This window comes from Kryptolebias marmoratus, linkage group LG17 (genome assembly GCF_001649575.2).
Source record: "Kryptolebias marmoratus isolate JLee-2015 linkage group LG17, ASM164957v2, whole genome shotgun sequence".
NCBI lineage: Eukaryota > Metazoa > Chordata > Actinopteri > Cyprinodontiformes > Rivulidae > Kryptolebias > Kryptolebias marmoratus.
In genome coordinates this window covers 21,404,046-21,431,891 of record NC_051446.1, presented here as the reverse complement: position 1 = coordinate 21,431,891, position 27,846 = coordinate 21,404,046, and the positions used below count along the sequence as shown (strand labels likewise).

The following is a 27,846-nucleotide window of genomic DNA, read 5'->3' as shown; positions in this document are numbered from 1 at the left end:
TCCCATTGATTTCCATGGTTTTTGTGCATTTCTTTATGGAAATTGTCTTCTTTATACAATGCACTGATATCAAAAGTCACAACTTAGGATTCCAGATTGATCCACGTGTTTTGATGGATAATTTGCATGTTTTATTTCAAAGCTGCACAATGATATAGACATTTAGCAGAATAGTATGAGTGTCAATTCCTTTGCAGTAATGGCTTTGATTTGAATTGGACTGGCTTGCTTTTTTATTATAAGTCCTGCTGACTTTAACCGCTGTTATATATATATATATATATATATATATATATATATATATATATATATATAAAACTGGATTGATTTTCTTTTAATCGTTTTTTAAATGTTCTCTGTGTTTCTCTGTCTTGAACAGCTCTCTGCTGTGAGTGAAAACATGAAGTTAAATTTCATCAGGTCTGCTTGTTCAGATTTTTTTTTTAAATATTCATCCCCTTACAGTTTCAGCTAAACACCTGCCACTGAAGTCTGACCTGATCATCCATGAAAATAGGCATTTATTTTGGGTTTCTGATTACTGCATTTATTCAACAGAAGAAGTCGATTTCAGAGCGTTTGTGTCTGAAAATACAGCATGAGCTGAAGTAACAAACACCAGAATGTGTGTGTGTGAAAGAGAGAGATGCTTTTTGCAGAGCTCACCACTATCGGATCTGTGTGTGTGTGTGCGTGTGTGTTTTCCATCCAGTTCATGGTGCCGCACCCTGTCTTCTGTGCGTAAAGCCTCCCACACAGCAGCGATATCACCACAGCACGTTGCTCTCCAGCAGCGGTCCGAGCGCAGGCTTCACCTCCCGGGCAGGTTTGGACTCAGAGATGGGAGAGGAGCGGCAGCAGCTCGGGTTATGACACGGACGCACCGGCCGGGAAGGATGGCTCTCAGCAGCCGGGGAATGTTGAGCTTGATCGGATCCGCCTGCCTCTGGCTGCCGCTGTTGGCGGAGGTATGTACTCTGTCCTCTATCCTGTATCCTGTATCTGATGATGATCGGGCTGATTTTTATTTTCTCCCTCTCAGCATGGCCTGCTTTTCCTCTTGTGCCATGTCCCGAGACGGTCATGCTCTAATAACCTGCCCCTCATTTTGTTAAATTAGGCTGATAATTAAAGTGATATTCCAGCTAAAGCTGCATGAAGAGTGCTGGTTTATGTTTTATGTTCAGAAACAAAGCAGGTGCAGGTCGGGGCGTTAACAAGCACCAGATCCGCATTTTAACCAATTACCGCTGGCACACTGTCCAATTAAGCAGGCTCTATTGATTCTCACGTGCACGCATAGCCATGCACGGTGTCAGGCACAATAACCTGCACACCTCCTCCTCTTTCTCCTTCAGTGGAGGAGGAGGAGGGGGGGTATCATTGGAGAAAGCGGTCGGTGGCTCCTCTGCCCCCGCGGTGTTGTGCAGATGAACCCCGCGCGCGCGGCTGAGGCTTGTCACAGAGATTTGGTCCAATCTAGACGAGCTGAAACCAAAAACTGCAGGGGATCAGGTGTTGTAGGTCAGAGCATTCTGAGCAGCTGGAGGCCGTGAGGCAGGGGTGCTGAGGGTGCTGCAGCACAAATGCTTGAGGACATGCATGTTTAAATATACAGATAAAGAATTATTATTAATAATAAATTAAAGCAGGAGTTACTGTATATTAAAACATGGTGTTTTCATAGCTTTATTATGTCATCCATTTTGGCCCAAAGCACCATTTTTTTGCTTTGCATCGTTACTTTTTTCACAGCACCTCCACTGTCCTCAAACAACTCTGAACCAGATCTAATCACCAATGAGCAACATAACCAGTAGAAAACTTTATGAATGAGTTAAAAAAAAAACCCTGAGTGGTAGGTTTAAGACGTTAAGTTTCTTACTGGTAAGTGAGACTTTTTCAGGTCATTTTTTACAAATACATGCATGGGTTTGTGTTGTGTTTTTACTGAGGCAAACAATAAAAGCTGGGATCAAAAACAGACCAAATGTGCTAAAAGCAATCGGTGTCGCAGCCACGTTAACAGCAATGACATGTCTTTGAACAGCGCAGGTGTTCACTTTTGCTGTTTTACAGAGTTCACCTCTGAAAATCTGTCTCAAAACTTATTGCCAATGAATTTCAAGGCACAGTGGGATTTGAAGGGTCACGGTTGATCTTCTGATCAGCCCGCAGAGCAGAGGCCTCCCCGACTCCTCGTTGTGTTCAGATGAAAGAAGGAGACCACCAAATGAGATGCAAAATGTTCACAAAGTGTCACAAAACAAGCTCAGATTAAAAGGAATGGATAAAACATGACTCGAAGTGAAAATGAGTGACTGATACGTTAGTCACTAAACAGTTTGAATATGACAACTGCTGCTGCGGGACATCGCAGTGACTATCTTCAGGGGGAAAGTTTTAGACCTGATGGAATATGAATTATTCATCAGAACAGAGCTGGTATTCAACGAGGACTAGTAGCACAAATACTCCAATGATTACTTTGTGTTTTGAGTTGATTTATTTAATAAAACACAAATCTAACAAAAAGATGATAAGCAGGCTGATTTATGAATGAGATAAATTTTGTCAGTAAGGATTAGACGCATGTAGTCAAGTCATTTCTTCCTAATGTATCAGCCTTTTGTATTTACTCAGACGACTAAATTCATAAATTTCAAAGTATTTCATTGTATAAAAGTAACTCAGGAAATTTTAATCAGTACAACCAAGACAGAAAAGAAACCTTTTGATATTTAGAAGTGCTGCATATTAAAGAAACATGCAGTTGCAATATTAACGTTGAATCAGTTGCATCAATTCTGTCATCATGATGCTCACAGCACTCTGTGTTTTAGCATCTCAGCCACGATTATAAATTGATCATCTATACTAATATTGCAAAAACATTCCAATACTAATGCTGTACACAGTAATACTGATATTATCCATATTGCAATACTAATATTGTACATATTGTGACAATGATATTGCAATAATAATACATTTTCAGTATATTGTGCAGCTTTTGTACTAAGGGATTTGTTTTTCACTAAAACTGGAGCTGATTGGATTACTAAACAAGAGCAGTGAATCTGTACCTGTAACCTAAACGCAGATTTGTTTCACTTTGTTTCTCATTTACAGCGTTGCTGCCTCATTTCCCCCAATATGTCTGGACTGTTCTACACAAAAAGACAGCACAGCAACTAAACTTAAGTCCCTTCATCTGCCACAGCTTTTGTTTATAAAGGGTTTTCTTTTTGGAGGGTTAAATCCAGAACAATGACCTTACTACGAAGAGAAGAAGATAAAATCTATAAGTCGTCCCAGAAACAACCTTTAAACTCGTTTTATTTGTGAGCATCACTCAGAAGTGTCCTCCACCCTGAGCTGAAAACTGACTCGCTTGCAGCTTATTTGTTTCTGCCTGCCTCTCAGGTGTGTGTGCGTGTGTGTGTGTGTTTGCATGGCGGTGCAGTGGCCGCAGCTGTGAGAGCGTTCTAACAGATTACCGCCGTAATCGAGCCGTGCGATTGACAAGAATGGGAATATCAGCCTCCATGTTCACCACCAACAGGTCACCTGTTCCTGCTTTAACACCATTAGGCTGAGCCGTCTCCTTTGGGAGGTGTTGGGGTTTTAATGTATCTGTATACGAGTGGCCAGACTGAAGTCACTAAATAGTTAATTTTTACAGCATTCTTATTTACATTTGCAATCATGACGCCTATAGAAGGATTTTATTGGTTCAGCTTTGGGGAGTATACATTTATTTTTATTGGACTCTTAGTCTCTGATGGAAATTAATTTTATTGTTTTCTGGTTAAACAGCTTATCTCTAATTTAGCTTGTAAATTAAATATGTACACATTTTATTAGTCTTTCTCATCCAATAATCTCTTAGGGCTTTAGAATCCGGCAGCTTTGAAGTACTTTTTATTTGCCTTTGGTGTTTCCACTCGGCAAATCTTTAAAATATTTAATATCTGAACATTGATAGTGTTTCTGTAGGTTCTTCTTGATGCAGTCCTGTGATAAGATGAGTACAGATGTGTGGGGTGGCCTGTGGGGTGGCCAAGCTGAAGTGAGCATGGCCACCCCGCAGCCCACACTTGGCTGTGCCCCTGCATGTATGTTTGTGTGCAGCGTTTTGTTTCTGGACGGCAGCAGAAATCACCTTTGTGAAGGTGAAATGTGTTGTCCTTCATTGTCCTTGCGTCTGTTACTCCACAGAGGGAGTGTGCACGTGTGTGTGTGTGTGTGTGTATCTTTTGACTTGATTTATGAAATGAAGAACAGCTATATATCGGGGACAAATAACATCTAATGAGGTGTATTGTATGTGTCTGATTACCTGTATTCCTGAAGTTTTTCCTCACACGACAGCAACTGTACCAACTTTTAATTCCCTGGACGGGAATCTTGATCTGATTATATTCAAGGACACTTTCTAAGAATGACTCATCAGAAAATATTTAATCTAAGATAACATTTTTAGTTGAGAAGTGCGTGTTTTGAGACAGCTGACTCTCATTGTTAAATTTTCCGATACGTTCCCAAATAAATTTTTAATCGCACGTTTATGTTTTACTCTTCTTCTTTGAAACCAGTTTCATGTCCCGAATGCCCTTTTTGCCGTGAATACCTGCTTTACTTTTTAATGTCCTTTCCAACTCTTATTTTTTGGACATTTGCATCCAAACTTAATGTGATGTTTAGAATATCGTCCATCTGAGACGCATTTCTTTATTGTAAGGCACGGTTTTGAGCTTCAGATAATCTACACTAAAGCATTCACACATTTCATAATAAAAAGGGAAAATCATATTTATAAGAAGTAGAATTTGAATTTGTTTGTCAGAATATTGTGTTTGAGACTTTTTGAATATTTTTTTTAAACAGTTTGGGAAGAATTTGATAAGTTGGTCCTTTTGGAGCATCAGAAATAGAAAATATAGTGTATATATGGTGTAAAATATATAATATAAAGCACTGTATGAGTGAGGAGCACGCTGTAAAGCACTTTACAGAACTATACTTTGTAACTGTGAACCATTTTCCATTCAGGAATTGAAGGTATACAATTATCTCTACAAAAAGCATCCAGAACCTGCCAAGATTTATTACATGTCTGAACTGACATACTATATTTCATCTGATATAAAGAAACGTGACAGTCTCTATAGAGACTTTGTGAAGAAATAAGATCTACACAGAAACGTTAGGTAATGGACTGCTTACTGTGAAGACTGTGCACTATGCCAACATCCCGTATATGTCATATTTACTGAATGTTTTTTAATTTGTTCCTCATCATGACTCATTTCTTTGGAAAATATAGTGAGGTTTTTATTACTCGCTTCAACAAAATGTCTCTAAAACCCACTCACAAGAGTCTGATCTGTTCCACTAATAGGCAAATGAATAGAACAGGAAATATATGTTGAAATGTTTTGTTCCAGTAAAACAAAACAATAAAAGTGAGATTGTTAAAATAAAGTTCAGTCTGTCTAAATGTCTGTGTCTTCTCTGTTTGCAGGTCGTGGCTCAGGACAGTTACTTAAACGAGGTGCAGAACTCAGGTAGGTGGAAGGTCATTATGTTTTGTTTTTCCTTCCATTTTTCCCCACATTCTGACTCAGACAGTCATAAATCTCATCTCCCGCTGTCTTAAATCCTCCCCCTCCTAGATTCCTCTCAGCCTTCACCCCTCTGCCTCTCATTTTCATTATTTTTTTCTTTTCTTTTCTGTACATCCCTGAGAGGAATGGAGGCCAGGATGATGATGATGATGATGATGATGGGGGTGGGGAGAGGAGCTCCTCCTCCTCGGGTTGGAATATTTGTGCTTTTACAGCCGCACACACGTTGACAAATGAGTGAAATTGAGGAAAAAAGAAATGCATTCAGAACTAGAACAGGTTAAAATACGTAATATAGGTATTTAGTTTTTGCTTCAGATGATGAAAATCAGGTTAAAATCAAACTCAAGCAGTTAATTAGCATGTTTGTGTTTCGTGAGGAAGACGCCGTTGCCACACAGACAACCAAAGCCTGCGACTGTGAAGCGTGTCAAATAGTCATTGTGGCAGGAAAATGGATTATAGGACCAGGGAGGCTGAGCGTTCCCATGGCGATGGGCAGAGTATGGTTGTCGTGGCACCAAGGAGGGTGTGAGCACTGCGGGTGTTGGGATGAATTGAAAAGCCTGAATGAGGCAAAAGGATGAGGGAGGAGGTAAAATACGGGACGTGTGAAAAGCGGAGGAATATAAAGATAAACAGGAGGAATGATGAAACGTACTGCATGAGACGGAAGCACACACTGAAAAAAAAGAGTTAGTTCCAACTTTTATACTTTATTAAAATTTAATTAGGATTAATATACCTGCACAACTTTGTATATATAATATAATGCATAATTTAATATATATATATATATATATACAGCATGTTTAATATTAATGCAAAATTAAAATTAAAACTGATTTGCTTCAAAATGACTTTAAACTATTCATCTCAATGTAAACTTTTGAGATAATTGCCTAAATGCTTAAAAAACGTAGATAAAACATCACTAATTTGTCCTTAGACAGATTGATCGGGTCAGATAAACGCCACCCTAATTCTTATTGCTCACCAAGTTTTATTTTTATTTGCTTAGATACTAAATGTTTCTGTCCGACTGTGTTTGACCCTTATGGATTTTTTGCACACATCCTTATATGGCAAATTACTTTAGTTGCAGATAGTTTTTCTTTTGAGCCATACAAAAAAATTGGCTTTATAAATCAGCCTTAATTAAAAAAAAAAAAAAGTCATCAGCTGATGAGAAGCTCTGATTGGTCAACTTCTAGGCTGCATTTTGTCGCCGTTGATTCATTCACATTTATTTAGACATGTTTAGTGATCAAAAGGAAAATAAATAAAAACTGAATAAATTACTCACTCCATACAAACGGGAACGATTACCATTGGCCCCAGGTTTGAACCGTACTCATTATCACAGGGATTGAAGTACGGGTAGAGCTCCTCGGTGAAGAAACACTCGGTGAAAGAGTGAATCTGTGTTGCTCTGATGACGTCAAAGAACGTTATTTCACCTCTGTCGTAATCAACGAACACCCCGACTCTCTCCACGTCACCAACGTGCACCGACACACCCGGAGAACTGAAGGTTTCAAACTTATCTACCAGGAACCAGACGGCCCAGAGTCCGTGCTCGGAGTTTCGAACAATCGCCCCGACCCTCTGGATCGACGCCGTGGCCACGCCCAGACACCACTCGGTCTTCTGACCGACGCAAACCTCAAAATAAAACTTGCAGGACATAAAGCCTCTCCGTCCCAGAACCGCGAGGTGCGTGGTGAACATGTTGGGAGTCAGAACCTGGTTTCCCCACAGACCCGTACCCGTGTTGTACCTGACTTGTTTGCCGTCGGCGGACAAACTGAGCAGAGGGTGAGCTGTGTCCGGATCAAGGACGATGTCCACCTCGTACTGCTGCATGTATCTGAGCGTGACAGTGTTTGATACATCTTCTGAGCTGTCTGAGAATTTAGTTATCTGTTCATTTATTTGAATCAGTAGTGCCTGCAGCTGAGAAATGGAGTTTCTGAGATATTTGTGCATGTGCTGTAACTCCAGGTGCTGCGTAAAGCTGAACATGGACAGGTCCTTGGTGTGTGGCAGTCGGGATAGGTTTGAGTAACTCTGGAGAAAACTGAACTGATCTTTAGTTTGTTGTAGTCTCTCCATGTTCTTCGCCATTGCCTTCAAGTCACAAATCTCCGTCTCCAAATCCCTAATAAATCCCTCTGCTTTTTCCTCCGCTGTTTTCTGCTTCTCCTCCACCACCTTGATGAGCTCCGTTTGGATCTTCTTAATCTCCAACCCCAGCTCTTTTAAGCCCCGAGTGCCGTTCGCCATCACCTCTTTCGCCTTCGTCTTGCTTTGCTTCACCGACGTCCTCGTGTTTTGGACCTTCTGCAGCCGCTCTTGAATCATCCGCTGCACTTTGGCCTCAGACTGCCCCAGCTGGGCCTTCATTGCGTAGTATCCCTTCTGCACGAGAACCATGTCGTGGCTCGGGTGTTCTGCGGAGACGCAGAAGTCGCACAGCACCGAGTTGTCGTTTCTGCAGAACAGATTCAGCAGCCTGTGATGCTTCCTGCACACCTTGCTCACCAAGTTCACCGTAGGCTCCACCAGTGTGTGTGTCTTCAGTCCAGAAGCTACGAAATGTGGCTCCAGGTGTCTGTCGCAGTATGAAGCAAGACACTCCAGACAGGATCTGACAGCACCGTTCTGGCTGTCGGGACAGACGTCACAGTGCACATCGCTGCCAACCTGCCGTTGAGCCGGACTCCGGTTGGGGCTACTTGTCACATGCAGCGACGTGACTTGTGACACCAGCTCTGAAATGAAAGTATTGACCTTCAGATTGGGCCTCTTTGGGAAATCCTCCTTACAGATCGGACACTGCCAGACCGGCGTGTCGTCCCAGTAGGATGTGATGCAGGACATGCAGAAGTTGTGTCCGCATGGTGTGGAAACTGGTTTAAAAAAGACTTCGAGACAGATGGGACAAAGGAACTGGTCCTCGGACAGACTGCTGCTGGACGCCATTTCTAAAAACACACAGAAAACTCACATTAACATTTTAGAGGGAAAAAATGACAACAGTTTTGTTGCTTATAAAAAAGCTTTTAAGTAGAATATTAGAGAGCAGATTAGAAGACTTGTAGACAAAACCTTCTTGCTTACATTTTTTCTTTTTTTTTTAATAAACTAAAATCATTGTTTAAATGTTTGAACAACAGCTCAAAAGGTCAAATTCAGATGTGCGATTCTGACAAAGTTACAGGTTTTAATTTTAGTGCTCAAACTTTTACCCATTTAATTATTTAATAAACCATTTCTGCTCACTTGAACCCTTTCAGTTTAACAGTTTGAGTTGCTGGATTTGTATAATAATAACATGTTAAATTACAAATTCTTTAATTAAATTAGCTTCCCATGACTAAACCGGTCCTAATTTTATTATTATGTGCTGGCTGCAACACAGAAATGGCTACAACACATTCAGATTTATGGATATTAGGCTATAATTTGTTGTGGTCGTAGCTGAGAAGGATGCACAACCCGTACTGTAACATTTTGCAAATTTGTTGATATTTCAAGAATGTTGACTCTGTCTCTTCTCAGCATAAGATGATTTAAATCTCAAACCCTATCATGAAAGATGGCTCATGATATGCATTACTTTAAGGAATGCCAGGACTTTAATTTCTATCCTTTTCAAAGACTTGTAAACAAACAGGCTACGCTCAACATCTACTGATTGTCGTCAGTTTAATGTTTGTTTGAAACCATATTCGTTGTTATATTGTCCTGCTTTTTCATATTCTAAATCGACAAAAATCGTGCACTGGGAGAAAACACTCTGCAATATTAAAGTTTTAAAGAAAGTAACTTTATCTTCAGATTGGATTCTGAAAGGCTGCTTTTAAGAGCTTATTTGTTTAATATTCATAGTAACTTTAAAACACAAACATGAAAAGAAAGACCTCACAAAATGTTCAAATCTGGCTCACATGATACACGTGTGACTGTTTTTAGTTTTTATCCACGTTTGCTCAAAGGTTAAACAGTCCAGCCTTAACCCCTAAAACAATTTCATGAGGATTTCTTTGTTTACAGAACTGAGCCTGCTCAGGAAGACAGCTCATTTTTTATCAGATCTTTGGTCTGTAAGGCTGCAGGTGTGTAGCTGTGAGTAGCAGAAGTTAAATTACAGATCCCAAAACCACAAAGTTTAGTAGCTGTATGATACATGGACAGTTTGACTAAGAAAAGACCTACTTACTTGTTCTCTGGTGTGCCTGGATTGCAACAACTAGGTGTTTTCCAAGGCCTGAACACTTTCGGTTTCTTCCTGGAGTTTCTTAAAGGGACAGACATCATTATTTGTGTGTGATCAAATGACTAAAAGGAAATGCCTGATACTAACTAACTAAATAAATAAATAACAACAAACCCTTGTCACTCATAGCTTCCTTTTTGATTTCAGGACATGTCTCACACTCTCATTCCCTTTTTATCTTCATCCAAAGTGAAACTAAGCTTGTGTGTTGGTGTGTGTGTGTGTTCTGTGGGCATTTAGGTCTTGCAGTGAGGAGATAATGTTGCTGGATGGCCAAGCTGTGTGTGTTTTAGAGATAAGACTGTTCCTCCAAAGCTGGAACGCCTCCGCCATTAATCATAGTTTGGCGTTTAAAAAAAAAAAAAGAAAAAAAAATCCCCCAAAAGCTTCAAGGTGGAAGAACTACCAAAGTTCTCTAAGTAAAACACACCCCAGTACAAGTTGAAAAAAAAATGCTGCATGTTCTTTTTTTATCTATTATTATTGTGGCGGTTAGACTTTCAGATTATTTTTATATGAAAGAAAAAAGTTCAAAGGTAGAGGATAAGGCTGCAGATACGTGCAATAAAAGACTGGAAGGAGAGCTTGTAAACAAAGAAAAGGAAAAGACATGCAAACGAGACATTATTACATGCATTGCACGGTTATTCCTGCAAAATAAGAAAACTCTGCTACAGCTAACTGCTGCTGTCACTATGGTAAATGGCTTGCACTTTATCCAGTCCAAGGACCCCAAATCCCTTCACACTACAATCATTCATTCATACACTGGTGATGAGCTACGTTGTCAGTCTGCCCCAGATCATCAGCAAGGCAGGAGAAGTGTCTCGCCCCAGGACACGGACAGAGTGGGGGTTCGAACTGGCAACGCCCTGGTTACAGGATGAGCCCCTACTTCCTGAGCCACAGCCCCACATTTACATAAATGAGTGTAAATGTGCATCAGTTTCTATTATATTGTTCACCTAAACTGCTAGGAAAGTTTTGAGATGATTTAAGGTTTTAATGACTGCAGCGGTCCACTTGGGTCCTCTTAGACTAGCCATTAGCTCATCAATCTGAACAGAACAGAGCTTCTTTTTCTCCCTCCAAACAGTGATATATATATATATCAGGTAAGATAACTGTAACTATTCTACAGAACCATACTTCAAAAGATCTGAACTTTCACTTTAATATTTCATCACTGCAAGTTACTTTAAAGTACAGATGTGTCAACTTTTTACACGTTGCCAAAGTTTTCTGAGTCCATGATGAAATATCTGTGATCTGTTTTGGTTAAATATGTAGTAATAGTACTACAACTTCCTCCTTAAATGTTTTTTTTTGTCCAGCAGATGGTTTCAGATGTTTGGTTTTTTTCTGTAATTTATTCTCAAATACTTTAATTGTCATTGTTTGCAGTTTGGCAGTAGGATCTGATTTCTCTTTTTAGACAGAATGCTGCATGAGTCGACTTTCAGCCCGACGTGAGAGTGGGCTGAAAGTTGTGATGTTTTTTTAAAAAAGCTGGCAGATTTAGTGACAAAGACAGAAACTCTTTCACGGACACTGAAGTGCTATAAAGGATCTGTGGGCTTTCACCCATCCCTACTCGTCACATAGACGCTTTTCCCTGGGCTTACTGCACTTTAACAGTTTAAATATGAAGTGTTTTTCAAACTCAGAGTTCATTCCTTTTTCCTGAACACACTCTTTAACGCACATTTGTACCTGAGCACCTGAATGCATAACACCGACTTTACCACAGTTTTCTATCCTATCATAGTTGTATATTTTAAAAAATAACTTGAAAAAATATAGACTTTGATCACTAATAGGTCTTGATAGCAGCTGAGCAAATGACAAAGCTGATATAGTGCTGGTTTTCTGATTATACAGAAAAAGAAATGAGCAAAGCTAAAAAGAACAAAACTGTAACAAAACCGAAATAAAAACTGTTGCTATAATAGTAGCTAAAAGGTAAAATTAGTAAAACTAGCCAAGAACTAACAGTAATTAAAGCAAATCTAAGAGTTACAATTAGTGAAACAGCTAAAATTTGAAAATATATTACTATTTGTAAATTATTTTTATATTATTATAGTTTGTAGTAAAGCAAAGAGTTGTTTTCCTTTTTTCCAGGGTACAGTGAATGCATCATTTGCAGTTCAGTCAGAGTCTCGTCAGCTTTCTGCTGGGCTCGTTTTGTCCTCTTCATGAAAGCATCTGTAGGTTTCTAATAAGCTCCAGCACATAAAGTGCTCTACATTTTGTGGCCTAATTCGCTCGTCTTTGATGTCGGCGGTTCTTAACAGCCTGTCTGAGCTTCACTCTTCTCATTCTTCCCTCTCAGAGGAGATTACTCAGGGGTAGCTGGTCACCCCCGCGTTACATTAGGGCCGGTTTGATGTCCTCCTCAGTCCGGATCAGCGGGGTGAATACATCAGGCGGGATCCTGGACAGACTGTGAGAATCACTCATGTTGGCTTTTTATGTCCAGATGAAATACAGACATGGGGATAATGGGATTTGAAGATGAGTTCCACTCCTCTTCTCCTCGCAAACTGTCCCTCTTATTCGCACCGTCCTCTCTGACCCTCAGCATTCCCTCATCCCTGCTCTTCCTCCTCTGTGTGCAGTGCCTCTGTCCTGCTCTGAGGGATTCACCGAGCTGGGGTATTACAACGGCACCGTGTCCCAGACCGACTCTGGTGCCCCGTGTCTGAAGTGGACTGAGTTTCCAGACTATGTCATGCAGTACCCGGGCCGGGGCCTGGGGGACCACAGCTACTGCAGGAACCCGGACCGCGAGTCCAACCCGTGGTGCTTCTTCAGACAGAACTCCGGAGCCATCGGCTGGGCTTACTGCGACTGCCACCAAGGTGCGTCCACGCGTTTGGTGTTGCCTTCGTGTCACTGCTGGGTTTTCAAAGTGTTTCCTCTGGTTTTTAGGTGCAGTCCGTCTGGTTGGCAGCTCACTGTCTGGCAGTGGGAGGGTTGAAGTTTACCTGAATGGCCAGTGGGGGGCGGTGTGCAACTCCCACTGGACCGATAGAGACGCCAGCGTGATCTGCCGGCAGCTGGGTCTGGGGTAGGAAGGCAGATGAGTCTGTCTAAGCTGCTTTTTTAAAGTTTAATTAAATTTGGTTACAAGATATTTAATTTAAATTAATTGAGGACATGTCTTCAGCTCTTTAGATTATTTTCTTTAATTAAACAGACTTTCTGCAGCGTTTGTACTTTTCGTCCGCGCACAAATTGAGTTTTTGTCAGGGAGCAAATTAGACTTTTAAAAACTCTTTCCAAAGAGGAGATCTTTACATCTCGGTTCTTGATTCAAGATGTGGAGCTTTTTAAAAACTTCTACACTTTATCTCATTCCTGTCCCCATTAACTTTGATTAGGTGCTGAAATCGTGAAATTTAAAATGTAAAAATTAAAACAAAAAGAAGTTTTGTTGAGCCAGGCTAGAAATGTTATTTTTCTGTGTTTTGGTCGTTCATTTGAACGGTCCCACCACCTGGTGGCGTGGTGTGGTATTTCCATTTTTTAAAATCAGAATAATAAAGACAGAAAAGTAGAAAAAATCTGTTTAAAAAAAGAATCCCAATTATTGTATTGACTTTCTGCCCAAGCAGCTCAGTTCAAATGATTCAAGACAAATGATATCAGTTTTATTTGATTTTGTCGAGTTTAATTGATTTATTTTTAGTGGCTTTCAATTTTCTGTTTAAAATTCTTTCATTGAGTTTTAATCAGTTTGACCCAGTTAATCTCAATGTAATCAAATCAGATGATTTAAACTGAATTAAATTTAGTTAATTTATATTACAGCCAGTTTAGTTCATTTTAGTTCAATTCATTTTTTAATTTCAGTTCCGTTAAATTCAGATACTTGTTTAGTAAACTTCAGCTGAGGCCAAATTTTCTGATGAAACATTGTTCTTTTCAGTCCAACAAGTCTTATTAAAAAATCAGTCATGATCCAGTTAAGAAGAATCATAACTTCAATCATTACATTTCAGTTCAATGTTGTTATAAACCAATTCAATTAAGTCCGATTTTGTGAATTAGTAATTATAAAAATCCAGTTTGTTAATCTGTTGGCTTGCTGAAGAAAGGCGGTGAAGTGCATCGTATCGCCACTTCAGTTCGGTCTTGTGTCCTGAGCATTAAAAACTGGAAATAAATCAAATTATTTGTTTTTTGATTTTGCTGTTGTTAGTGACATCGGCATGGCGCTGCAGCACTCCCAGTTCGGCTCTGGCTCCGGCCTCTTCCACTACGAGCGGCTGGGTTGCCGTGGAGACGAGGCCACCCTGAGCAAGTGCCGGAGCAGGACGTTCGTCACCGGCGACTGTAGCCATGGAAACGAGGCGGCAGCGGCGTGCGCACCACCAGAAGGTCAGCGTGACTTCCTCACTGCTATGGCAACCAGACCTGAATATTCCTGCCCACCAATGATGAGATATGGATGTTGTTTATTTTATTAAAATCAGATCCTTTTGTATAAAGTATAGCTGATTATCGCCTACCTTTGCCTTTCAGACAATGTTTTTGCTCATGTATGTGTGTGTCCGTTACCAAAATATGTCATGAACCACTAGACAAATACATCTACAGCTGATTCACTCTGGGGTCAACTAAATTCAAGATGGACGCCGCAGTCAGCCGACCTTATAAAACACAAAAATGACCACAACTAAGCCAATTTTACAGATACTGACCTAAAATTTAGTTACAAGACTGCTCCCCAGCACACAATCTGAGCTCTAACAGATGGTGTCAAAGCGTTCTTTAAAATTTAGTCATAAATTATTTAGGGTAAACTGTCTATTCCCAAAATATCTGGGCGGATTTCAATTAAACTTCCAGGAAATAACCAGTGGATTTATCTTCAGCTGATTAACTTCTGGATCTAATCCAATTCAATATGGCTGCCACAGCCAAATCACCTTAAACAAACACAAACTTTGCTATAATTTAGTCAATTTTAGAGATGTTGAGCTGAAATTTGTTGTGGTCGAGAATCATTGACAACATATAAGTTCTACTGATTGTTGAAGCTTTTTGCTTAAATTTATAGCTTTAACTGTTTGTTTGTCAGCAAAATATTTCATGAACTACTAAATTGATTTTAACGAAACTTGCAAAAATGAATCACTGGCTGCACATCTACAGATTAACATTTGGGCTCAACTTATGTTAAGATGGCTGCCACAGATAGCTAATATTAGCCAACACTAAATTTGCTGTAACTCAGTTGATTTTACAGAAATTAAGCTAAAATTTGATGTGGTAGTAGCTGAGAGTCAGTCACAACACATACTTGTGAGACTCCTGATAATGTTATCTGATATGAAAGGCGGTGGGCGATATGCATTCCTGTGAGGAAAGTAAGTGTGTGTTTCCCCTCCTCCCTCAGGTAGCGGACCTCCTCTGCGATTGGTTGGAGGCGAGGAGGACTTTGAAGGTCGCGTGGAGGTGTTTCACGCAGGGCGGTGGGGCTCGGTCTGTGATGACCAATGGGACGACAGGGACGCAGAAGTGGTGTGCAGGCAGCTTGGTTTCGGGTACGCCGACAGCATCGCCGCAGCGCTGACTTAACATCTATCAGGACAGGCAGCGCTGACACAGAAAGGCTTGTTCGGATCAGAATCCATGTTTGTTCAGGGTTTAATCCGAGCCCGGGTCGCCTCCTGTGCACTCAGAAACATTGCTCGCAGCTCTGGGTGTCAAACAGCAAACAAGTTGTAGCTGCAGAGTGAAACGCTCCTGTGTTCGACGCCAGGTTACATTACATCTCCCAAAACACAGGAGACGCCTCGCCATCTGTGTTTGTGCTTGTAAATAATAAATAACCTGACAGTGATGTGCAGGTTCTCACACAGCTGCATGCAGGCTGACACTTTTGACAAAACGACACAAAAATATGTTTTTACCCCCACAAGGTTTAGTTTCTCCTCTTCGCAGTGTTTATGTGTCAAACACTGACACATTTTTCTAACCTCTCTGTGGAGATGATAGGAAGCTCTCAGATATTAAAGCACTGGTAAAAACATTTAATCACAAATCATTTTACATGGAAATTAAAATATTTAACTTCAATTATCTGAACGTATGCAGGAGCATTTCCAACTGAATACCTATTAATATGATGGTCTATGAGAATAAACTACTAAAAATCCTCAAATTTGTCCTTCAATAGGACTCAAAAGCACAGGAATCTATTTTAATAAATATGATAATATGTGGAAGGGTTTCCACAGCACAAAAACACCTGGTTTCTGTTGCTTTCTGTGCTTTAAACAAAATCACCTACAGTTATTTTAGGTTTAAACAAACAAGCAGAAACACATCGAGACAAAAACATCATAAATCTTTTATAGCATCTGTCATTAATAAGTCATGAGGATGAATCAGCAGCGTCCGTGTTGCTATTTATTAACCGTTTCTGTGACTAATATTGACTTTTTTTAGCATTTGACGTTGATGGGAGCTGCAGCAGACATGAGAAACATTTAGATTTTTCAGTTTCCTGTAGAAAATACTGAGATATCATAATTAAAACACTCTTCACTTACAGCACTGTGCAAAAGTCTTGAGCAACTCTTATGTCTTTATATTTTGTCTCCATGAAGGAAGACTTTCTGAGGGCTTTTCTTTGGATCTGTGTTGGCTTTTCTGACGTTTTCAGCTCAGTCTACGTATCTGACAATAAAAGAAAATATATATATTTTTTGTTTTCTGTTAAGGGATTGAACTCTGATCTATGAATCACTGAAGCAAAAGTTGAACCGGCGTTGTCAACACATAAGAGATAACTTAGTAAATTTAGGCACAAACTAAATTTGTTCCAATTTCCTGCATTTAAGCAAAATGATAAAACATCACACAGTTTGACAAACTAATAAATTGTGATTCCCAAAGATGTCTCCTTAACATAAAGTTAATATCAGCTCATTGGTGGATTTTTATCTGTTGGTGAAGGAAATCTTTTTCAGAAACAGTTTTTTACTGTAGGTCAGTTTCTACACCTGATATTCTGACTTTGGGTCTCCATTTGTCCAATTTGCATTCTTCAGGTTCATCCCTTGAGTTAGAGGCTTGTTTTAAATGATTCATAGGTCAGTGCTAAAAGGTTTAAGGCAACGCAGAGCAGTTTTATTTATAAAGCACATTTTAGCAGCTCAAAGTGCTTCACATAAACAATGAAAAACATTGTGACAAACTGCAAAAGAACAAAAACACCATACAGACAGACAGAAATGTGAAATTACTCTCAAAGAAAGAACATTACATAAAATTAAAAATTAAAAGCAAGCTCTGAATAAGAGCTGGAATAAAAGAAAGAAATGTAAAATGCAGCATAGAACAGGATGGTATTCAACCTCATTTTAAAGGACTCTCAGTCGGAGCGGTCCAGCAGTTTTCTGGGCGTTTGCTCCAAATATTTGGTGCATAAAAGCACTGCGGACAGAGAGCAGATTTGATCCAAGAGACCTCAGAGGTCTCAGTGGTTCATAGAACCATTGACCCAGATCGTTTAGTGCTTTGTAGACCAGCAGCAGTATTTTAAAATCAATTCTCTGAGCAACAGGAAGTCAGAGCAAACCAGAACTGGACTGATATGATTGGCTCTCTTGGTCCTTGTGAGGACTCGGGCAGCAGCGTTCTGGATCAGCTGCAGCTGTCTGATGGATTTTTTTTTTAGAAAGAGCAGTAAATATAAAATCTAATGGTCAAGTCGGCTGAAGATAAATGCAGGGACAAATGCTTAACAAACAAAAATACTGAGTTTTAAAATGTCCAAGTACAAATTTGAATTAACAAATTTGAAAAAAGCAACGCACTCAGAGTTCAGAGTCTGTTTGTTTGGTTTGAAATTTCTTAAGATTTATGACTGTTGACATTGTGGATTTTGGTTTAACTTTGATAGTAAGAGGGGGACCATCTTAGTAAAGTCAACACTTGAAAAATTTTCCATTTCGAAAAACTCAAACTGTTGTGCTGGAGACGTTCCTATAGAAAGACCAGTTTCTTCCCAGAAACAGTTCAGACCAGTTTAACCACATGAGACGTCCAGTCTTCACCCAAACTGTGTGACTGTGCTGCAGGGAAGTAGCGAAGGCGTGGTCGTGGGCCCACTTCGGTCAGGGCTCAGGACCCATCCTGCTGGATGCTGTAAAGTGCACCGGAAACGAGCTGTTCCTGGATCAGTGTCCCCATGGAGACTGGGAGCAGCACAACTGTGACCACATGGAGGACGCTGGGGTCTCCTGCAGTCCTTATACAGGTTACAGCACACACACACAGTGGTAGACCCAAAGCTGTTATTTTTATCTCCTGAACATGAATAAATCATTCCTGCACGAAGCAGCAGGAGCAGGATTTATGAGGAAACGAATCGATTCATGGAACCGAAACATGATCAATAATTGATCTGAAATTTAAATGTAATGAAAGTTTTAGCATTTTTTAAGAGTGGATTTTTGCCTTCAGATGGCGTGGTGCGTCTGGTGGGCGGAGACACTCCCTGGGAGGGTCGAGTGGAAGTCTTTCACAACGGAGACTGGGGGACGGTGTGTGATGACCACTGGACCCAGCAGCACGCAGAGGTGGTCTGCAGACAGCTGGGCTACAGGTACAAACACTAACGAGGTCGCAGGCAACTTTTCATGACGTGAATTTAGTTTAATAAAATAAAATTTGATTTTAAAATCCAATTATCACCATAAAGGAATAATAATCTCAGAATTAAATAAAAACATTATTTAGCACTCTTAAAGGTGCTCGGCTATGCATGAATTTCTGAGATGAAGACTATCTGGTTGTTTATTTATTTAGGATTAATTAAACACAGATTGGACAAAAATAAAATCATTTTTTTAGTTTCCTGAATTGACACAAACAAAACAAACGATAACGTCAGGGTGTTTGAATTCAAGTAACAAAGAAACCAAATGCAGAAACCAGGCAGATGAGGAAAAAATAACATTTAATACAATAATTTAGCATTTATTAAATAAATGCATATTGCCCCAAAACCATTCATGTCAGAAATTTTAAAATAAGAAAGACTGATTTTGGAGAGTATGTTTTGAGGCTGACTGTCAGCTAACAAGCAAAATTTTGGATCAGTATCTGTAAAATTGACTGAGTAATAGTCAATTGAAGTCAAGCTGTGGCAGCCATCTTGAATTGATTGATTCATGCAATGATCGCTTTGAGACAGTTTTATGTCAAATCTGTCTGACATGAGATTAAAACCACTGCTGTCCTTGATGAATATTAAAGCCTGTTTACCTTCAGGGGTCACGCTGAGGTCGTAGCAGACGGGGCGTTCGGTGAGGGCGTCGGCCTGATCCTCCTGGACGACGTCCACTGCGAGGGGTCTGAGACGTCGCTGCTCGACTGTCGCCACGGAATCTGGGGTCGCACCGACTGCTCCCACAGCGAGGACGTCGGCGTCCGCTGCAGAGGACGACCCGTCCAGGAGACCAATGAGGTGCCTGTCATTGCGCCGTCCACAGGTAAGACACAACACCTCAAACTCACTGATCTTAAAAACATTTGAACCATAAGTGACTGAAGACTCTGACAGTCACACATGGTAATTTGTATGTGTCTAAAGTGTTTTATGTAGAAGGTATGACAAGTTAAAAAGATTTGAATTTGAAGAAAAAAAAAAGAGCTAAAATATAATCGAATTTGTGGAAGCCTTGGTGTGCACTCTCTGTATTCTGGGGGGGATTTGGAAGAAAACCTTAAGCCTTATATCAGTGAGAGACACACTGGGTGAAAGAAGGCAAAAATCCCCACGTTTTGATGTATAATTCGTATATGTACCAAAAAGAGTTGTGGAAGTAAGAAGAGTTAGTTTGCGAAACATTCAAACATTTTAGACAGCTCAAACGTTAGTGTCAGTTGAACATTTACTGGAAAAAATCTGTAAAAACCATAAAACTCAAACTGTGATTGTGTAAAAACCATAAAAGCAATCAAAATGTGAGTTCAGACATGTAAAGTCCAATTTTCTATGACCTGATTAAACTTTAAATGATGTTTCTACTCTGAAGTATGTCTGAGTTATAGAGCTCCAGAGAAGACTGGGTTTTCTTGTGTTTCCATTTATCTCCATAAAGTTTTTACTCTCAGTTTTTTTGTTGCTAATTTTGTTCATGTTGTGCAACATGGACAGCACAGTATCCCCGATCGAACCACACAGTCTGCTGTATAATTTGCATGTTTACTTCAACACACTGGCAGCTCAAACTGTTTCAGTGACATGTTAATAGAAAAAAAGTTTTTTTTACTCGCTCTGCACTTCAGGGATTCTCCTCCGCCTGTCAACATGCTCAGGTCATTAAAATGAGAATAGCTGTCCAAAAAAAGACAACAGATGACATTTAACTCTGCCAGTGAACACATAACTCTCTCCGCCGCTGCTTTCTGGTCTTTGTCGAGGCTCAGGCATGAATATGAATGAGAGTTTTCATCCTGCCAGGTCCCTTGGTGCGTCTCGTGGGTGGCGGCAGCAGGAAGGAAGGTCGAGTCGAGGTGTATCTCCATGGAGACTGGGGAAGTATTTGCGACTCGGGCTGGAATGACCTGAACGCCGCCGTGGTGTGCAGACAGCTTGGACACAGGTCCGTGTTTACATAAAGAATGAATGAACATGAATTCTTGTTTAAAATAACTCATGTTCTTTCACACGTCTCCTCCTCAGTGGTGGGGCGGTAGCAGCCGGAGGCTTCGGTCAGGGGAAGGGACCCATCCACCTGGACCAGGTGAGGTGCACGGGGAAGGAGGAGTTCCTGGGAGAGTGCCCCACACTTGGCCAGAACATCCAGGGCTGCAGGCGCAGACAGGACGCAGGCGTGAGGTGTGACGTCACGCCGCGAGAGTCGGCGCTGAAGACCGAGCATCAGGATACGAGCTGTGGGCAGAGGAAGCTGGTGGAGGAGGACGGGAAGAGGAGGAACCAGAGGGAGGAAAACATGCTCAGGTACGGCAGGATCAAACACCAGACTTAACCCTGCCATGGCCTTCGGGTCAAATTGACCCAAAGTTACAAGGACTTCTCTAAAGAATCAGGGTTCTCAAACTGTGGTCCTGGTAACCCTGATGGTGCATGGGCTCCCTCTAGTGGTAGTCAGTGAAAACTGCAGCATCAAGAAATTTAATATTTGTGTGAACTCTAAATCAGGGGGGGTTATTTATACATGAAAACATTCAGCTCATTCAGGAGATGGGTGCTATGACTTTTGTTTTTTGCAAATATTATACCTTTTAAAATATTTAACTTCATTTACAAATCTTTTTAATAGAATCACATTAAGTTAATTCAAAAACCTGATTCTCTTCCAAATCTGTCAGCAGACTCACTCTATTTTTGCCTGCTTATGTTAGTTTTATATATAGCTAAATGTAGCTACTTTCAGTTAGCCTTTAATGCTTTAACCCTTTCAGTACTTTAGGTTTTAGCCAGCCTTTTGCTGCTTTTAGTTTCTACTTTACATTTTGCTAATTTTAGATTCTAGCTACTGTTTTGCTACTTCTAGCCTTTTAGTTTACCTTTTGTTACTTATAGCTTTTAGCTGTTTTAAGCTAGTCTTTTGCTCCTTTTAGCTTCTAGCTACTGTTTTGCCACATTTAGGTTCTTGCTTATCATTAGACTTTTGCTACTTTAAGGTTTTAGCTAGTCTTCTGCTTTTTTAAGCCTGAACAACTCAGTTTCAGCAAATCCCACTGCATCTTTGCAGAAGCTGCTCTTTCTCTAGTTTTACTTAAAGAGTTTACAAAAGTCCTTTGTTTTGAAGAAAAGGAAAGAAAGAAAAATAAGTTCTGTTTCCTGCCATTTCAGAGACTCTGACATTATAAAGTTGACCCAGGTGACACTGCATGATGACACTGCAGACTCACCCTGTTAGAAACTTTAATATATATATATATATTTAAAATAAACTCCTTGTCTTATCTCTCAGGACATCATGGCCATGGCAGGTGTCGGTGTGGCTTCAGACTCAGGAAGTGGTCGGGGGGCCCCTGTGCAGTGGGACCCTGATCAGCCCCTGCTGGGTGCTGACGTCTGCATCCTGCCTCAGCAGGTAAATCCTCTTCTTACCTGTAAATCACTTCCTGTTTGCAGGGGACCGTTTTTGCTTTGACCTCCTTCCTGTCGCTACGCTGCAGGTTTGGCACCGATCCGTCCAGGTACGTGGTTCGAATCGGAGCGTCGGAGCAGAGTCTCACCCCGGAGCAGGTGGTGGTTCATCGCAAGTTCAAGGGTCAGAGCGGAGGCCACGATTTGGCTCTGCTGAAGCTGCCCAGCACCAAGGGTCACTGTCTGACCTTTGAACCCAACGCTAACGCAGCGTGCCTCCCGGCTGCTGAAGCTGCAACAGGAGAAAAGGTGCCATCTTCCTGTGTTGTCATGGTTACCACCAGCTGGACAGGACCAGGTTTGTGTTTTTCTGTTTCGTTTTTAGGCCAAACAGCATCCACACGTTTTGCACCATTTTTCACAGGAAATCTGGTTTAAGATGTATGTTAGTTTTTATAAAACTACACATTTTAGTGTGTGATCGGCTCATTTCAGTGCAGGTTTCACGTCTTAATTATTAAATCAGAATAAACTGCAGGTTTTGGTTACTTACATGTTAGAATTTTTAATAAGAGAAAGATTTATAATCATATATTTTTATATTGAAAGATGACCTTTGACACAAAAGTACTGTTAAAGCTACAAATACTTTTACTGTAAATAAATTGATTTATATATACATGTAGTTATTGTAGTTATATATGTAATTATATACATGTAGTTCATTTTATATATACGTATATATATATATATATATATATATATGTAGGTATGTATTTATTATATGTATTATTGTGTTCTAATTCAAATCTTTTACACTGCTTACATTTGTATTTTTCTACACATTTCCTTTGAGTTTCTAAAAGCCAAAGAAATATATATTTGTTTTTGTTCCTAAACAAGCAAAAAAAAGTAAAATAATAAAAACAAGGAAAATCAACAGTCTGGTCACTAAAATTAGTAGTAGTTTTGGCCACGGTTATGCAATCAGTATTTTTTCTTTTCTTTTCTAGCGTTTTGTGGCTTTACAAGACAATAGCAAAGCATAAAGATCAAGTATAAATTTCTTAGTGGGTCTGAGAAACTAGAATTGATGCCAGTGTTCAATAAATATAAATAAAAAATTGCAGCTTAAAACACAAACAAAAGTATTTAAATGTGTAAAACACAGGAAGATTATTGGAACACAATAAAGTCAAAACAATATGTAAAAAACAAATAAAATAAGAGAATAATTATGGTTCTCTGAGTGTCACTTTGGCGCCATCATGTGGTTAGATTTAGAGGTTTTACATGAAATATAACAGCCACTGAAAATGTGACCATCAAAAGTTAAACTCAGAGTTATAATCCCATTTTTACATTTTACTTATCATCATCATTAATATTATTAATTATTTATTAATTAATGACTTAATTGATCAGTTCAGGGTGTAAAGTGTTGATTTATTAAATTAAAAGCTTAGCATTCCTTGAAGGAATCACCCACCTCTTAGACTAAGATCATCTTATGTTGAGAAATGATGGAGTTGTAGCCACTCTCAGCTACTACCACATCTATGTTTGCTCAATATCTGTGACGTCGACTGAACTGTAGCCATTTTTGTGTTCGCTAATGTCAACTATCTGAGGCAGCCATCTTTTTCGGGTTGAGTAATCAGCTGTAGATGTAAACCCAGTGATAATTCCTTGAAAGTTTCATGAGATATTTTGCTAACAGACAGAGTTGACTCCTAATAGTTAGTTAATTTCTAACAAAGATCTTGTGCAATCTATTAGTGCTCAGAGAAGTTAGGGATCAGTCTCAGCTACTACCACAAGGTCAATATATCTAAAATTGACTGAATTGTCACCATTTTTGTGTTTCTTAAGATTGGTTGGCTGTGGCAGCCATCTTGAATCAGGTTGCCTCCAATCTCTAATTAGTTGTCGATGTTCATCCAGTGAATTTTTTCTGCACATTTGATTAAAATCCATCTACTGGTTCATGAGGCGAAAAGAACAATTCAGTAATCCTGATGTGTAATCTTTGAATTTCTCCCAGACTCTGTTATCGCCTCCTGGGTCCCTCTGATGTCGTCATGGCAATGCAAGAAGCGCTATGGCAACAGCTTCTCCAGTCACGGCACGCTGTGCGCCGGCAGCCCTCCAGACACCAGCCTCCTCCATAGCGACGGTTGCCAGGGCAACTCCGGAGGCGGGCTGGTGTGCCAGGAGGAGAGGGGCAGATGGGTCCTCACCGGGGTCGTCGCCGGCGGTTACGGCTGCTCCGACCCCTCCGTCCCTGCGTTGTACACGCGAGTCAGCCGCTTCAGGAGCTGGATCGACGAGGTCACGGACACGCACGGACGTCCGGAGGAGGCGCGCGCCGTCTCGACGCCGCACGCCGGCAGTGACCTTTCGCACGCAGACGAGCACGGCAAGCTCAAATACAAAGAAACCAGCGAGGTCAAACACAAACACACACACCTACGCACTGATCAGCAGTCTCACATGAAAACACACACGTACCACGCAGCGGACGGCAACAAAAACAAACAAATTGAGGTCTGACGGAGGCCATGCCGCTGGTTACCACCTGTGCCACGTGACCACCTGAGGAGAGGAAGGAGTGAATGAAAAAAAAAGATGCTTCAGCTTAAAGTCTCGTTCAAACCTGCTGTTATGAAGTGTTTCTCATCGTCAGACAGAGTGTGTTTCTCTTTACCCTGTATGTGAGACAGAACAGAGACTGAAGGGTCGTTTAGAATGACAGATTTATCAGCATGCTAACTGAGACCTGTCACTGATAAAGATCTGTAAAACTAAAACAAAAACAAAAAAAATCAGCACGGCATGTTTTTAAAAGGATTGTAGTATCTGCAAAAAAAAAAAAAAAAATACCTGAGGGACATTTTAAAGACGGTCACACATGAATCTATGCTAATTCCACCCGTTTATGTGTCCTCTGTGTGAGCTAACAGCTAACCAACACAACGTGTCATATTTAGGCCCAATATGTAGATAATCTCCTTCAGCAGGCGACACTCGTCTTCGGATTAGCTTTTTATAAAAAGTCGTGTGTTTATTTTCAAACAGGGTTCATCTCTTCAGGGTGTAGTCTCATTCCTTTTACTGGTGAACGTGCTGTAGGTAATTTAGCTCCCCAACTCGGGACCATACCACTGATTTATTAGGTTTTATTGCATTTATTAGCAGCTTTTATAAACACCCATCTTGTATCAGCTGCAGATGATTACTTCCTGATTCAATTCGGTTAAAGTTCAACTCTAATCCTATCAAATAAATATCTACAACAGGTAGGATATTGATTGTTCATAACCTTTTTATAAACCCCCACTTCAAAAAGCTTAATCATCACAAGATGTTTGCTGAAAACTGCTGCTACAGTCGCTGTTAAATGTTCTAAAACATGCAGAGTTGTTGGTATGGTCCTCTCAGTCTGTACAGAAGGATCCACTCCTTTCAAAGCCATTTGAAGCCGACTGTCAGGTCATGAATATCTTTTTGTACTGCTATAGATGGATAGATCTGGTAGATATTTGCTCAGATAGGTGGATAGATAGCTGCTCTTAGTGTTTTAGGTGAATGAAACCCGGTGAAGTTCAGTGTGATGTTATTCTCTGAGCAGACGACGTGATGCAGCCAGAGGATGGCGACGTTGCTCCATCCTCGCAGGACCGTTTGACCAGGCCCTGATGTTTCTTATTTCCTTTTTTTTTTATACGGTTGCTGTAAGCGTATGGACTTGTGACGTACTGTGAATCATTGTGTCGTGAAGCATCTTGTTACCTGCTGCTGCCCCGCCCCGAGCCTGCACATAAACGCCACGTTTTCCGCCCGTTTAGATCCCGCAGGTTCATGTAAATACAGTCCGTCTCCAGGCTGCGGAGTAAATGTCTCGTGTTGAAGCCATCAGATGTTCCTGTGTTGAATCATGGTTGAGTATTAAAGCATAAACCTCCTGAGAAACAACTGCTGCTGTCATCTCTCGTTTCTTTCTGAAATCAGAGTTTCATTTCCAAAAAAACGTGTCCACTCTTTGTCCAAAACAGATCATGCTCTGAAGGAGCAAATGAGAAAAGATTAGCAGGAAACAAAACAAAACAAAAAAAAAAACAAGTCCACAAATCCAAAACGCATGCACTGACAGAAAAGATTAATTACAAAACTCTTGTTGTCTGCAAGTAATTGAAAAGTAAATCTTCTTAGCTGCTGCTTTTAGTCACCCATGAGCGCTGATAATCACTTCTTTTGTTCCTCTCTGAAAGCAGGGAGCAGAGGACGCCCTTGTTGGAGCGGATCGGCCAGTCTCTGCTGAAAACTGTCGAAATTCAAGGCCTAGCTTTCCCTGAAGGAATGCAGATCACCCGTTATTTTTCATGCCAGAGTTTTAAACTGAGATCCATATCGGTATGTGTTGGGAATGACTCTCAGCTGCTACCACGTCAAATTTTAGCTCAATATCTGTAAAACTGACTGAGTTATAGCCATGTTCATGTGTGCTAAGTTTGAATAGCTGTGGCAGCCATCTTGAATTGGATCAACTCTAAAATTTAATCAGCTGTAGATGTATGTCCCGTGAATATTTACTGAAATTTTCAATAAATTCTGTAAAGTTGTTATTGAGATATTTTGCTAACATACAAACGAGGTTGTCTCCAACAGTTAATGCTGAAATTTTCAGCAAAGATCATATGCAACGTGTAGCACTTGCAGTATGTGTTGCAAACAACTCTCGGCTACAACCACGCCAAGTTTTAACACAATATCTGTAAAACTGACTGAGTTATAGACATTTTTGTGTTTTCTAAGGTCAGTTAGCTGTGGCAGCCATCTTGAATCGGGTTGACTCTTAATACCAATCAATTGTAGAGGTACGTCCAATAATTACTTTCTGCAGGTTTCATTAAAATCCATCCAGTAGTTCAGTGGTTATTTTGCTAACAGATGAACACATGATCAACCTTTACCAGTTTTAAATGCAGATGGTGGCAGGTGATTTTATTACAAACACTTTTAAAAAAATGTCTTTATGCTCCAACCTTCTATTCAGGTTGGAAGAAATCAGCTTTAAAACAATAACTTATTGATTGTGAAAACAAAATACGATAATGAAAAATATTAGGACAGTTTTCTTAAAGAGTTTTTAATATTTTTCCGTATAATTCATCTTAATAAATGATTTAAATGTGTTTTTCCAGGTTCCAAAGGATTTTTTTGTTTTTGTAATTTGTTATTCTTTTTTTTAAAGAAATGCTGTAAAAGAGTTTAAATATCACAAATCAAAAAGCTCAGGATCCATGAAAGCCTCCATTAGAGCATCATTGTCCTTCTTAAATGTTTTTTTTTAGCTTAAATGCTTGTTTAGATTGTCATTAATTCAAGCTATGATGATCGTATTTAAGAACAGATGACGGAAGTTCAGCTGTCCTAATGAAACACTCAGGATTAAATTGGAAGCATTTAAAGGCAGGAAACATTTTATATTATTGATTCCAGGCAGAATTAATCAATTACTGGTTCGCTGCAAGTAATATATCCATGTGTCTGAAATCTGCAGCTCCGAGCTGAACTGATGGATGAGCAGCTCGTCGAAAAACTGAAAGGAAACTAGTTGTAGTAAAAAAATAGCAAAACTCAAGTTTTTACATTTTATTTTAAAAATTCGTTGAGCAAACCTCTATTTTTTAAAAGATTTTGTTTCTAATGATCCAAACTTTGTCGTCTTTTAAAGAGAGCAACATTTATTACCAGTCTGTTAGCAAAATATCTCATAATATCAGAGGAATCAACCCAATTCAAGATGGCTGCCACTAGCAAACACCAAAGTGTCTATAACTGAT

At 40.0% G+C, this 27,846-nt stretch overlaps 2 protein-coding genes across 3 annotated transcripts; one reads left to right on the top strand and one right to left on the bottom strand.

Annotated features, from left to right (window-relative positions):
* The first annotated feature begins 707 nt into the window (after window positions 1–707).
* Window positions 708–25,975, top strand: si:ch73-127m5.1 (neurotrypsin). The gene is made up of 14 exons (XM_017437544.3): window positions 708–968; window positions 5,528–5,570; window positions 12,534–12,776; window positions 12,847–12,985; window positions 14,120–14,298; window positions 15,320–15,467; window positions 18,012–18,190; window positions 18,397–18,538; window positions 19,207–19,427; window positions 20,402–20,543; window positions 20,624–20,902; window positions 21,882–22,004; window positions 22,090–22,358; window positions 24,045–25,975. The coding sequence occupies exons 1-14, from the start codon at window positions 870–872 to the stop codon at window positions 24,551–24,553; spliced, it is 2,715 nt and encodes a 904-aa protein (XP_017293033.3). The 5' UTR covers window positions 708–869; the 3' UTR covers window positions 24,554–25,975.
* LOC108248655 (E3 ubiquitin-protein ligase TRIM39-like) lies at window positions 6,734–19,308 on the bottom strand. Of its 2 annotated transcripts, none has more exons than XM_025010339.1 (3): window positions 19,201–19,308; window positions 9,856–9,933; window positions 6,734–8,617 (listed from the first exon to the last, which is right to left on the bottom strand). In XM_025010339.1, the coding sequence occupies exon 3, from the start codon at window positions 8,613–8,615 to the stop codon at window positions 6,933–6,935; it is 1,683 nt and encodes a 560-aa protein (XP_024866107.1). In that variant the 5' UTR covers window positions 8,616–8,617; window positions 9,856–9,933; window positions 19,201–19,308; the 3' UTR covers window positions 6,734–6,932. The 2 variants fall into 2 exon arrangements, with proteins under 2 accessions (XP_024866107.1, XP_017293045.1); XM_017437556.3 differs by lacking the exon at window positions 19,201–19,308 and adding an exon at window positions 10,027–10,348.
* Window positions 25,976–27,846: the final 1,871 nt, after the last annotated feature.